We start from the raw sequence: 13,788 nt of genomic DNA, 5'->3' as shown, positions 1-13,788 counted from the left end.
AGTTGAAGATATTACTACATACATCTGACAAAGGACTCCTAAACAAAATACATAAAGAACTCCTATAAATCAACATGAAAGGGACAGCAAACCAATAGAAAAATGGGCACAAGACTTGAACAGATAATCTACACAAGAGAATACATCTGTGAAGAATAACCACATAAAAAGGTACTTAACTTCTTTAGTCAGCAGGGAGACGCAAATTAAAACCACAATAACATACCACCACACACCCACCAAAAATCTCCCATGAAAAGGATGGGAAAATCACATGTTAAGAATGTGGAGCAACTGGAACTCTCACTGGCTGCTGAAGGGAGCATGCATTTACTATGTTACAAAGAGTAGGGAAGCTGTATAGCACTGTCTTCTAAACTAAATTAACACCTGCCCTATCATCCAGACATTGTCTCTGTATATACAGATGCCCAAGAGAAATGTGTATCTGCACTATTCTTAACAGCCAAAAACTGGAAGCACCTGGGTGACTCAGTTGGTTAAGCATCTGCCTTCCACTCAGGTCATGAGCCTAGGATCCTGGGATTGAGCCCCACATCAGGCTCCCTGCTTGGTGAAGAGCCTGCTTCTCCCTCTGCCCCTCCCCACCGCTCATGCTCTCTCTCTCTCTTTGGCGCTTGCACGCGCGCATAAGTTCTTGCTCGCTCTCACTCTCTCTAATACATAAAATCTTAAAAAAAAAAAAAAAGCCGAAAACTGGAAGTCACAAGGGTCCGTCCATGGTAGAATGGATTTTAATGGCACAGTCACACAATACAATGAAAATGAACAACCCACAACCATATACAACAATGTGGGTGAACCTCACATATATAGAGTGAAAGCAGCAGGCACGAAAAAGTGCAAAAGGGGTACTTACGTTTCAATAAAGTACAAAAATGGGTAAACTGTTTCATACTATTAAGAGTCAGGGTCTGCTGCCCTTACAGGAACAGTGAGTGACTAAAAGAAGACAAGACAGCATCTCTGAAGGGCTGGTAATGTGTTTTTTATCTGACTGCTGGCTACTCACGTTTGTTCAGTTTGTAAAAGTCCTGCTAACATTTCACAATTGGTTCTGTATCCCAAAACATCACAAACATCATTATTTCTCATTCTGCGTCTGACTGTTCTATTACCTAGAGTCCCTGTACGCCTTTCAGCTGTTGGCTCTTGCTTTCCGTATCTTATTTCTTTGTGTGTCTATTTCTCTTTGGGCTTGTGCTCAAAATTATATTTGAAAATATGATGGAGGAAAATAATTTGAAGTTTACTTGATGTTATTTTCCTACAGATAAGATTTTTTTTTAACTTCTTCTACTTAGAGCTCAGAGCCACTAGCAATCTGGGATTATCCAGATTCAGTGCTTGAGATTTTCTGGACCTCTGATGACTCAAAGCCAGGCTGAAGCCTGTGTGTGTAGCTCTTTCTTTGCTGCTAATCTAACTGCGAGGGCACGTTTTAGGACCGATGCTCAAGGTGGAGTTGGTTTACTCCTTGTAAACGAGACTTATTTCCCAAGACCGTTGCACATAGATATTAACCTTGGAGCAATTATCCAGGTTCATCCCAAGAAGCTGTCTTGGGATTGCCTCCCCAGTGTCTCTCCAAAACTGATAAATACCCCTGATGTGGCTCCAGTTCAGTCCCTTTGTTTTTTGAGCTTAGGATCCAACCATCAGTTCTCGGATCCCCCATCTTCAGCGGGGCATCCACGGCCTGCCATTCTCCTCTTTTGCATGGACTGCTTATCGAGAGGCCAATTTCTCTGCTTCCCACCTTTAGCCAAAATGAATCATAAAGTCCTACTCAGAAAGTAATGTCTTAGGTTCCTTTGTGTTCTGATTGACTCTCCATCCTACCTAGGAAGAAACTGAGGGCAGCAGTACCAGGCAACTCTGAGAGCAGCACAGAACAGTGGGTAAGGTCCGTACATCACAGACTCACATTTTCTCTCTCTTTTCTCCTTTCTTATCTTCTTTCTTCACCTTTTCTCTCTCACACAAGCATACAAACTTTGATGGTATTCATATAATCTAATCCCCTAATATTTGAAAGTAATTAGCATTCCCTCTAATCTTGTTAGCACTCTACAGTTTCCAAGGTGCTGTCACATGCTCTGTTCCACGTGATTCTCAAACCTGCAAGAAAGGCTTCCTGGGTGGGATGAGGAGGCTCGAGGAGGTTGCATGCCCTCCTCACGATGCTGCAGCCACGGAGCAACACAGGAGGTACTAAGGACAGTTTTCCAACATCAAGTTTGGAATACTTCTCCATACCAGCCCTAGACCCTCTCCCCTCGCTGCAGAGGGGTTTGTGTCTCTGAGGCCGTCTGACCACACAAGTGTTCAGAACCCACTGAGTCTTACAGACTCCGAACAGCATTTCAGCACAATCAGAACCACCAGGTGACTGCTCAAAAGGACTTGGTTCTCAAAACAGAATCAGTATTTCCAGAAGGGGGCCAGAAAATCAGCTTTCTGTGCCAAAGTATCAGAATCACAGGTGATTCTGATACGCACTGAAGCATGGGAGACTCCTGCCTTGAGGGTTAGAAAAGCAAAGATATCATACCCTCTGGGTGTTCTCTGACTTTCCCCCGCCCTCTTCCCTGCTTCCTTCCTTCCCACCTGTGAGGCAGATGTCCCAGAGGGCCCTGAATCCAGGCAAATAGGCTGTGGAAGGAAGTAGTTTCTGATGAGGTCTAAGGAGGTGGAAGACCTTTGTCTCCATGGCAGAAACAGAGATGGTGGCCAGTGTGCTCACGGTTGTGGTCACTCAGGGAGTTACCATTATGCTTATTTTCATTCTTAGGTCATTTGGGGGGTCTCTCTGGAATGAGCCAATCAGTTCTCATTCTCACTGAAACTCCGCTTTCCTTTTTTTTTTTTAAGATTTTATTTATTTATTTGACAGAGAGACAGCCAGCGAGAGAGGGAACACAAGCAGGGGGAGTGGGAGAGGAAGAAGCAGGCTCCCAGGGGAGGAGCCTGACGTGGGGCTCGATCCCAGAACGCCGGGATCACGCCCTGAGCCAAAGGCAGACGCTTAACGACTGAGCCACCCAGGCACCCCAGAAACTAAGAGCAAGGAGCCCACTGCTTACTGACGTTTTGCTTCCAGGTTTTGTACCTCCTCCCCATTCTTAGACTAACAAACACCTGGCTTGGAACTCCTGGTCAAAGCCTCATCCTTGCCACCAAATCACTCTGTGACCTTGGGCATATTGTTTCAGCTAAAACCCTCCCTTAAGTATTGGTAAAATAAGTTATTTCATTTATAGTGTTGAACTATAGGTGAATTTTGCAGTAACAAATAACAAATATGGGAGGCTGTATAGACAAAAAGTCTCTAGAGCGTGTGCTAAAAGTTATAGCCATTTTCACTCAAATGCCAAAGGACCACCACGTGATTACTCCATGGTTTGGAATCTTAGAATTAAAAGCGATCTTAACCATCACCCACCTCCACTAAATGCTTGCATCAGCTCTGAAGTGATCACTTAACCCACCGTATCATGCAGCCTGTTCAAATGCCTTCTGTGTTGGGATCACTTCCCCTGCCAGCTCTCTTCATTGACACAGCACTCAAGTCTTTTGGGAGACAGCCTTAATATTTATGTTTTTCTTTTATTTTCTAGCTCCTGACCAATCCATATTCCTTTGTATGGGAAGTCAATAATGATACATTCCTCCTTTCCTCTTCTCTCTTCTCTCCCTCAACCATGTAGACAGCACCAAGAGGCTAGCCCCAGATGAGTCTTCCCTAGGACATCCTGGATCATTTCCTGCAGATACAGGTGGCCTGAGAGTACTCCTGTCTGTGTGGTAGGCAGAGCCAGGTGCAGGATGGAGGAGAAAGTAGGCCCCTGATGCCTCTTTCTCCTGAGACTAGGGTTTCCTACTTTAGGGAATTAAGAGATAGTCAGAAGCTTGGGAAAATGGTAAAGAATAAGACTTCCTTTGGGACCCCATAACAGCTCCTTCATTTACATATGGGTTTAAGGTTGGAAAAGTGCTTCCTCGTCCAGCATTTGAGCTCTTCTCTAAACCCACAGTGAGGTAGACATCATTATTCTTGTTTAACGTCTGGCAGAGCAGTTTAGGCATGAAATTTGGAAGCAGAAAGGGGTACTCAAATTCCAGCTACTTGAGTTACTGGCTGAGCAACACTGGGAAACTCATTAACCTTCTAAGTCTTGGTCATCTCATCTATAAAAAGGAGAAATAGAAAGTAATGGTGCTACTTGTGGAATAAATATAATATTTTAATATACATAAGTACTCAACACATTGTCTAACCAAGTACTCCATATTGGGCAGTTGTTTGATCAAAAAACAGTTGTATGGCTTAAGCTGGGACACAGACTCAAACTTCTTTTTTTTTTAATGGTTTTTTATTATATTATGTTAGTCACCATACAGTACATCCCTGGTTTCTGATGCAAAGTTCGATGATTCATTAGTTGCGTATAACACCCAGTGCACCATGCAATACGTGCCCTCCTTACTACCCATCACCGGTCTATCCCATTCCCCCACCCCCTCCCCTCTGAAGCCCTCAGTTTGTTTCTCATAGTCCATAGTCTCTCATGCTTCATTCCCCCTTCTGATTACCCCCCTTTCTTTATCCCTTTCTTCCCCTACCGATCTTCCTAGTTCTTATGTTCCATAGATGAGAGAAATCATATGATAAGTGTATTTCTCTGCTTGACTTATTTTACTTAGCATTATCTCCTCCAGTGCCGCCATGTTGCAGCAAATGTTGAGAAATCGTTCTTTCTGATAGCTCAGTAATATTCCATTGTATATATGGACCACAGCTTCTTAATCCAGTCATCTGTTGAAGGGCATCTCGGTTCCTTCCACGATTTAGCTATTGTGGACAATGCTGCTATGAACATTGCGGTGCATATGGCCCTTCTCTTCACTATGTCTGTATCTTTGGGGTAAATACCCAGTAGTGCAATGGCTGGATCATAGGGTAGCTCAATTTTTATCTTTTTAAGGGACCTCCACACTGTTTTCCAGACTGGCTGCACCAACCTGCATTCCCACCAACAATGTAGGAGGGATCCCCTTTCTCCACATCCTCTCCAGCAATTGCTGTTTCTTGCCTTGTTAATTTTTGCCATTCTAACTGGCGTAAGGTGGTATCTTAGTGTGGTTTTGATTTGAATTTCCCTGATGGCTAATGATTTTGAACATTTTTTCATGTGTCTTTTGGCCAATTGTATGTCATCATTAGGAAAATCTCTGTTCATATCTTCTGCCCATCATATAATTTGTTTATTTGTTTCTCATGTATTGAGTTTGAGAAGTTCTTTGTAGATCTTGGATACCAGTCTTTTATCTGTAACATCATTTGCAAATATATTCTCCCATTCCATGGGCTGCCTCTTAGTTTTTTGACTGTTTCCTTGGCTGTGCAGAAGATTTTTATCTTGATGTAGTCCCACATGTTCATTTTATCTTTTGTTTCTCTTGCCTTTGGAGATGTGTCATGAAAAAGGTTGCTTTGGCCGATGTCGTAGAGGTTGTTGCCTATGTTCTCCTCTAGGATTCTGATGGATTCCTGTCTCACATCAAGGTCTTTCATCCATTTGGAGTTTATCTTTGTGTATGGTGGGAAAGAGTGGTCAAGTTTCATTCTTTTGCATGTAGCTGTCCAATTTTCCCAGCACCATTTATTGAAGATCCACTGGATGTTTTTTCCTGCTTTATCAAAGATTAGTTGCACAAAGAGCCGAGGGTCCATTTCTGGGTTCTCTATTCTGTTCCATTGGTCTATGTGTCTGCTTTTGTGCCAGTATCATGCTGTCTTTGTGATCACAGCTTTATAGTATAGCTCGAAATCTGGCATTGTGATGCCCCCAGCTTTGTTTTTCCTTTTCAACAGTTCCTTGGCGATTCGGGGCCTTTTCTGGTTCCATACAAATTTAAGGACTATTTGTTCCAGTTCCTTGAAAAATGTCCTCGGTATTTTGCTTGGGATAGCACTGAAAGTGTAGATTGCTCTGGGTAGCATGGACATTTTAACTATGTTAATTCTTCCGATCCATGAGCATGGAATATTTTTCCATCTTTTTGTGTCTTCCTCAATGTCTTTCAAGAGTGATTTATAGTTTCTAGAATATAGGTCCTTTACGTCTCTGGTTAAGTTAATTCCAAGGTAACGTATGGGTTTTGGTGCTATTGTAAATGGGATGGATTCCCTAATTTCTCTTTCTTCAGTCTCATTATTCGTGTAGAGAAATGCAACTGATTACTGAGCATTGATTTTGTATCCCACCACATTACTGAATTGCTGTATAACTTCTAATAGTTTGGGAGTGGATTCTTTTCAGTTTTCCATATAGAGTATCATGTCATCTGAGAAGAGAGACATTTTGACTTCTTCCTTGCCGATTTGGATACCTTTGATCCCCTTCTGTCGTCTGATTGCTGTTGCAAGGACTTCTAGTACTATGTTGAATAATAGTGGCGAGAGTGGGCATCCTTGTCGTGTTCCTGATCTTAAGGGAAAGGCTTCCAGCTCTTCCCCCATTGAGAATGATATTCGCTGTAGGCTTTTCATAGATGGTTTTTTGAGATTGAGGAATGGACCCTCTATCCCTACACTCTAAGGGTTTTAATCAGGAAAGGATGCTGTATTTTGTCAAATGCTTTTTCTGCATCAATTGAGAGGATCATATGATTTTTGAATTTTTCTTTCTGGATAAAATCTATGACACTGATAGATTTGCGAATGTTGAACCACCCTTGCATCCCAGGGATGAATCCCACTTGATCATGATGGATAATCCTTTTAATGTACTGTTGGATTCTATTAGCCAGGATCTGTTGAGGATTTTGGCATCCATATTCATTAGGGAAATCGGTGTGTAATTCTCCTTTTTGAGGGGGTCTTTGCCTGGCTTGGGGATCAAGGTAATATTGGCCTCATAGAATGAGTTTAGTAGCTTTCCTTCTGTTTCTATTTTTTGAAATAGCTTTAGGAGAATAGGTATTATTTCTTCTTTGAATGTTTGGTAGAATTCCCCAGGAAAACCATCTGGGCCTGGAGTTTTGTTTTTTGGAAGGTTGTTTATCACTGATTCAATCTCTTCATAATTAATTGGCCTGTTTAAAAAATCAATTTCTCAGTCTTGGTAGTTTATAGGTTTCCAGGAAGGCCTCCATCTCTTCCATATTGCTTAATTTATTGGCATAAAGCTGTTGATAAAAGTTTCTAATAATCCTTCAAATTTCTTTGGTGTTGGTTGTGACCTCTCCTTTTTCATTCATAATTTTATTAATTTGGGTCCTTTCTCTGTTCTTTTGGATAAGTCTTGCCAGTGGTCTGTCAATTTTATTAATTCTCTCAAAGAACCCGCTTCTAATTCTGTTGATATGCTCCACTGCACTCCTGGTTTCTAATTCATTGATTTCTGCTCTAATCTTGGTCAACTGCTTCCTCGTGCGTGGGTTAGGCCTGTCCCTCTGTTTCTGTTCCAGCTTCTTGAGGTGAGAATATAAAAACTGCATTTTAATTTTTCTATTCTTTTGAGTGAGGCTTGGATGGTTATGTATTTCCCCCTTAGGACTGCCTTTGCAGTATCCCGTAGGTTTTGGACCATTGTGTTTTCATTTTCATTGGTCTCCATAAATTGTTTAAATTGACTTTTGATTTCCTGGTTATTGAATCATTCCTAAGCAGGATGGTTCTTAGCCCCAAGTGTTTAAGTTTCTTCCAAATTTTTCCTAGTGGTTGAGTTCCACTTTCAAAGCGTTGTGGTCTGAGAATATGCAGGGAATAATTTCAGTCTTTTGGTATCGGTTGAAACCTGTTTTGTGACCCAGAACATGGTCTATTCTTGAGAATGTTCCATGGGCATTAGAATAGAATGAGTATTCTTTGGTTCTGGGGTGTAGTGTTCTATATATATCTATGAGGTCCAACTCGTCGAGTATGGCATTCAAAGCCTTTGATTCTTTGCTTAGTTTTTGCCAGGGTGTTCTGTCTATTTCTGAGAGTGGAGTGTTGAGGTCCCCTACTATTAATGTATTTTTATCTATATGTCTCTTTATTCTGGTTAAGAGTTGGCTTGTGTATCTTGCTGCTCCCCTGTTGGGGGTGTAGATATTTATAATTGTCATATCCATTTGTTGGATACAGCCTTTAAGAATAATATAGTGCCCTTCTGTGTCTCTAACTATAGTCTCTAGTTTAAAATCCAATCTATCTGATATGAGAATTGCTACCCCAGCTTTCTTTTGAGGTCCATTGGCGTGAAAGATGGTATTCCATCCCCTTACTCTCAGTCTGAATGTATCTTTAGGTTCAAAATGAGTCTCCTGTAGACAGCAAATGGATGGGTCATGTCTTTTTATCCAATCTGCAACCCTGTGGCGTATTATGTGACATTTAGGCCATTTACATTGAGACTGATTATCGAGAGATATGATTTTAATGATGCCATGTTGCCTGTAGAGTCTTTGTTTCTATAGATTGTGTTCTGTATCACTCTTGGGGCCTTTTTACTTCTATAGAACCCCCCCCTTAATATCTCCTGGAGGGCTGGTTTCATGGTTATGAAATTGGTCAATGGCGATTCTGGAAGGTCTTTATTTCTCCATCAATTCTGAATGACAGCCTTGCTGGATAAAGGATCCTTGGCTGCATGTTTTCTCTGAAAGAGCTTTATAAATGCCCCCCCCAACCCTTTCTCTCATTCCAGGTCTGTGTAGACAGGTCTGACGTAATTCTCATACCTTTGCCTTGGTACATGAGAAATTTCTTTGCCCTGGCCGCTTTCAATACTGTATCCTTGGATCTAATATTTGCGAATTGCACTATGACGTGACGTGGCGTAGGTTTGTCGTGGTTGAGCTTGGGAGGGGTCCTCTCTGCCTCTTGGACACGAATGTTTGTTTCCCTTGCTAGATTAGGGAAGTTTTCAGCTACAATTTGTTCAAATATCTCTTCTAGACCTCTGTTTTTTCCCACCCCCTCAGGGATGCTGATGATTCTGACATTGGAATGTTTCATTGAGTCAGTAATCTCCTGTGACCTACATTCTTGAGCGTGGATTTTTTTGGGTCCAGATTCAATTTTAGCTTTTCTTCTACTAGCCCATCCTCCAATTTGCTAATACGTTCTTCTCAGTGACCCTGGACATCAGAGCATCTAGTTTTGACTGCATTTGATTCATAGAATTTTTAATTTCTGTCAGATTCGCTCTCATTTCCGCCCTTAGAGATTCTATATTCTCATTAACATTTTCATTAATACTTTTTTCAAGTCTACACATCATCTTGACCATTGTTACTCTGAATTCCATTTCTGATAATTTGGTTATATCCATATCCATTAGTTCTGTGGCAGAGGCCACTGACTCATTGTCTTTTCTTTGCTGGGGGGGATTTCTCCTTCTCGTCATTCTGATGAGGAGAGGTTGCGGGATTGTCCAGAGCCCAAATTATTGACCGGGACCCAGGCCATGCACCCTTGTTTTAGAGGGATCTTAGGGATGTGGGCTTCTTGATTTTTCAGCCTGCCTTCTGCGGGAGGGGCCTGCCGTGCCAATACTCAGGCAACCCTGTTTGTGTAGAGTCTTGCTTTCCCCTGCAAGAGGGCATGGGGATGGGCACACTGTGAGCCGGTATTTCCAGGCTTTTGTTCTCTGGCGGCTCTCCCTGGCGGTTTGCTGTGCCTCTTCTGAGAGTCAGAGCAGCAGTGGCTGAATCTCAGCCTCTGTCTCAGAACAGAGGAATCACGGACCGTTCTCCACTGATATTCTGGCCACTTTAACTCTGTTTCTGTTGGTGCTGCTCAACCCTGCAGCATCCCGGGATGTGCGCCCCATACTCGGCATCCCAGTCCCCATACTCAGCATCCCAGCCCTCACTTCCAGGGCTGGCGCGTCTCTGTCCTTTGTGTTTCTAACACCGCCAACTGCCAGCCACCCCCACGCGCTCCGGAGCTCCCGGTCTCAGTCTGGTTCCAGTGAGCGCACCGGAGCTCCGTTTCATTCTGGTGGCACACGTTCCCTGGCTCATGGTCTCAGTCTGCTCTCTCGGGGTGCCGGTCCATGAGTCCGCCCGCTCCCCCGTGCAGGTGGCTACCGCTTCCCGGCGCCCAAACGTGGGGGCTCCCTCCCTCTTCCGTTTATCTTCCAATATCTGTGCGGGTTTCACGGCTCCCCGCTTTGTACCTCAATACTCAGCGCTGGAGGTGTTCATTTGTAGAGATCCAGGTGTATCTTCCTGTGTCTCAGGCTGATTCCGTGGATGTTCAGGCTGGTCTGGTACCTATCCAACTCAACTCAGGGGACCGGCTAAAAAAGGGCTCCCCTACTCCTCCGCCATCTTAACTCCAACCCCAATAGTTCATTTTTGCCCTTGCTTTCCTTTGCCTTTGGCAATGTGTCTAGGAAGAAGTTGTGGATGAGGTCGAAGAGGTTGCTACTTGTGTTCTCCTCTAAGAAATTGATGGATTCCTGGCTCACATTTAGGTCTTTCATCCATTTTGAGTCTATTTTTGTGTATGGTGTAAGAAAGTGGTCCAGTTTCATTCTTCTGCATGTGGCTGCCCAATTTTCCCAACACCATTTGTTGAAGAGACTGTCTTTTTTTCCATTGGATATTCTTTCCTGCTTTGTTAGTGATTAGCTGATCATAGAGTTGAGGGTCCATTTCTGGGTTCTCTATTCTGTTCCATTGATCTATGTGTCCGTTTTTGTACCAGTACTATTCTGTCTTGATGATTACAACTTTGTAATAGAGCTTGAAGTCTTGAATTGTGATGCCACCAGCTTTGTTTTTTTTTTAACATGCCTGATTCTTATTAACATATTAATGAATAGATCTGTTTATTGAAAATATAGATGGGATATTTTCACATTAGATTTTAACCTTATTATTCCTGATTACTGTTTGCATGTAATAATAATAGGCAATATTTGTTGAATGCTCACTGCAGGCAATCTCTCTGTGTTAAGCAGTTTGTTTAATTTTCTCCACTCCTGACCCATTTTTCAAATAAAGAAATGGAGTCTTAAAGAACCCATCCAAGTAGCCTGAGGTTTCACAGCTAGTAAGAGGCAGAACCCACACTTGAATTCCAGTGTATGACAACACAGTCTTAATCACTGCAATATATATTTATGAGAGCACCATTAGCTTTGTGTTTATTCATTGTGTGATTGGCCACTTTACTGAAATCCCTTTTTATTTCTAATGGCACTTCAGCTGATCACCTTAGGTTTCCCAGATAGATCATTCTATCAGCAAATAGTGATAATTGTTTTCTTTTCCCTTACAATATTTGTCCTTATCTCCCTCCTTTGTCCAATTGTACAATATCCATTTCCTATAACACATACACCTATTTTAAATTTCATTTAAATCTATGCAATATCAAAACTATAACATACGAATCCTTAAGTACTTCAAGAATTTGGTAAGCTGATATGATTTAAAATAAGACATAAACATTATTTCCATAATATTGAGTATGTCAGGTAAAAGTCACATGAAGATTAAGTTGCATGAAGATTCTCCATGTTATGTTTTTCTTTGTTTTACTTCATTGTTCACATTAAAAAATTATAAAATTTAGTCTAAGATATTTTTAATCTTAAGAAAATAGTGGATTTTGTTTATCTGAATGTCCTTACTCAATACTCAATTAGTAAATGCCTGTTGGTGTTAATGTTGCAGACAATTGGGGAAATGCATGGAGATAACCAGAGTGGGGCCTCAGAGTTCCTACTCCTGGGGATCTCAGAGAGTCCTAAAGAGCAGCGGATCCTGTTCTGGATGTTCCTGTCCATGTACCTTGTCACAGTGGTGGGAAATGTGCTCATCATCCTGGCCATTGTCTCTGACTCTCACCTGCACACTCCCATGTATTTATTCTTAGCCAACCTCTCCTTCACAGACCTCTTCTTTGTCACCAATACAATCCCCAAGACATTAGTAAACCTTCAGTCTCAGAACAAAGCCATCTCCTATGCAGGGTGTCTAACACAGCTCTTCTTCTTGGTCTGCTTGGTGACACTGGACAACTTCATCCTGGCCACAATGGCATATGATCGCTATGTGGCCGTCTGCCGCCCCCTCCACTATGTCACAGCCATGAGCCCTGGACTCTGTATTTTGCTCCTCACCTCATGTTGGGCACTTTCTGTCCTCTATGGCCTCTTCCTCACCCTCTTCATGACCAAGGTAACATTCTGTGGGTCCCGGAAGATCCACTACATCTTCTGTGAGATGTATGTCTTGCTGAGGATTGCGTGCTCCAACACCCAGATCATTCACACAGTGCAGATTACCACAGGCTGCTTCATCTTCTTCACCCCCCTAGGGATCATGATCATATCCTATGCCTGGATTGTCAAAGCCATCCTCCAAATACCCTCAGCCACTGGGAAGTACAAAGCTTTCTCCACCTGTGCCTCCCATTTGGCTGTGGTCTCCCTCTTCTATGGGACACTTGGTATGGTATATCTGCAGCCCCTCCAAACTTACTCCATGAAGGACTCGGTAGCCACAGTGATGTATGCTGTGGTGACCCCCATGATGAACCCTTTCATCTACAGCCTGAGGAACAAGGACATGCATGGGGCTCTGGGAAGACTGTTCCTAGGGAAAGCTTTCCAGAAGTTGACATGAGGTAATTCGGGACACTGAAGTGGAGACTATAACTTCACACCCCAAAATCTCGTATTTGCCTCACCTCTACTTAAGTCACTAAGATAAAGCAATATAAGTGTGTTTCTTTTTAAAAAAAACTCTAAATATATTATTTAAATCTGGTGTAATTACAGGGAAAAATGTATAGGATCATCATCATGGAAGGGAATCTTGCAGGCCTGTGATTACTGGTGGGTCAGGTGGACAGAAGAATGGTGAAAACATGGAGGATCTAAACAGCATGGTTGATGTGCTTGATCTGTGGCATTTACATGCAGTGATCAGAAATAGATATTTTTCTTAGGCACATATGGAACATTTGCAGGAATTATTAGGTACTAGGCCACACAAACACATATACACCTCAAAAAATATCAAGCAATAGAATCTGATCATAATTCAGTTGGTTTGAATGTTAATGACAGAAAGATAAATAGCAAATCCCAAATTTCTGGACATTGGAAGGCAAAATGTTAGCTAACTCAAGGTTAGAAATGAAATCAAAATGGAAATTTGAAAATATCTAGCACTGAATAGTAACAGAGACATTGCATGTCAAAACTTGTAGGACATGATGCTACAGATAAAAGACTGGTATCCAAGATCTACAAAGAACTTCTCAAACTCAATACATGAGAAACAAATAAACAAATCATAAAATGGGCAGAAGATATGAACAGACACTTTTCCAATGATGACATACAAATGGCTAACAGACACATGAAAAAATGTTCAAAATCATTAGCCATCAGGGAAATTCAAATCAAAACCACACTAAGATGGGGCGCCTGGGTAGCGCAGTCGTTAAAGCGTCTGCCTTCGGCTCAGGGCGTGATCCCGGCATTCCGGGATCGAGTCCCACATCAGGCTCCTCCACTATGAGCCTGCTTCTTCCTCTCCCACTCCCCCTGCTGTGTTCCCTCTCTCGCTGGCTGTCTCTCTGTCACATAAATAAATAAAATCTTTAAAAAAAAAAAAAAAAAAAAAAAAACCACACTAAGATACCACCTTATGCCAGTTAGAATGGTAAGAATTGACAAGGCAAGAAACAACAATTGCTGGAGAGGATGTGGAGAAAGGGGATCCCTCCTACATTGTTGGTGGGAATGC

The 13,788-nt window shown here is 42.2% G+C and overlaps 2 protein-coding genes across 2 annotated transcripts in view; one reads left to right on the top strand and one right to left on the bottom strand.

Annotated features, from left to right (window-relative positions):
• LOC123776879 (uncharacterized) overlaps positions 1-13,788 on the bottom strand; it is a 118,314-nt gene that overhangs the window by 74,572 nt on the left and 29,954 nt on the right. The gene's annotated exons all lie outside the window — the stretch shown is intronic.
• On the top strand, positions 11,695-12,657 carry LOC123777093 (olfactory receptor 1D2-like). The gene has a single exon (XM_045773562.2). The coding sequence runs from the start codon at positions 11,695-11,697 to the stop codon at positions 12,655-12,657; it is 963 nt and encodes a 320-aa protein (XP_045629518.2).

This window comes from Ursus americanus, chromosome 23 (genome assembly GCF_024610735.1).
Source record: "Ursus americanus isolate L20-20 chromosome 23, mUrsAme1.1.p, whole genome shotgun sequence".
NCBI classification, from domain to species: Eukaryota; Metazoa; Chordata; class Mammalia; order Carnivora; family Ursidae; genus Ursus; species Ursus americanus.
Note: the sequence above shows the minus strand (reverse complement) of the source record. Positions and strands in the feature narration are given on the sequence as shown.

Bases quoted from the DNA above. Each gene is read 5' to 3' on its own strand.
- LOC123777093 (XM_045773562.2), top strand. From the start codon at position 11,695: ATGTTGCAGACAATTGGGGAAATGCATGGAGATAACCAGAGTGGGGCC.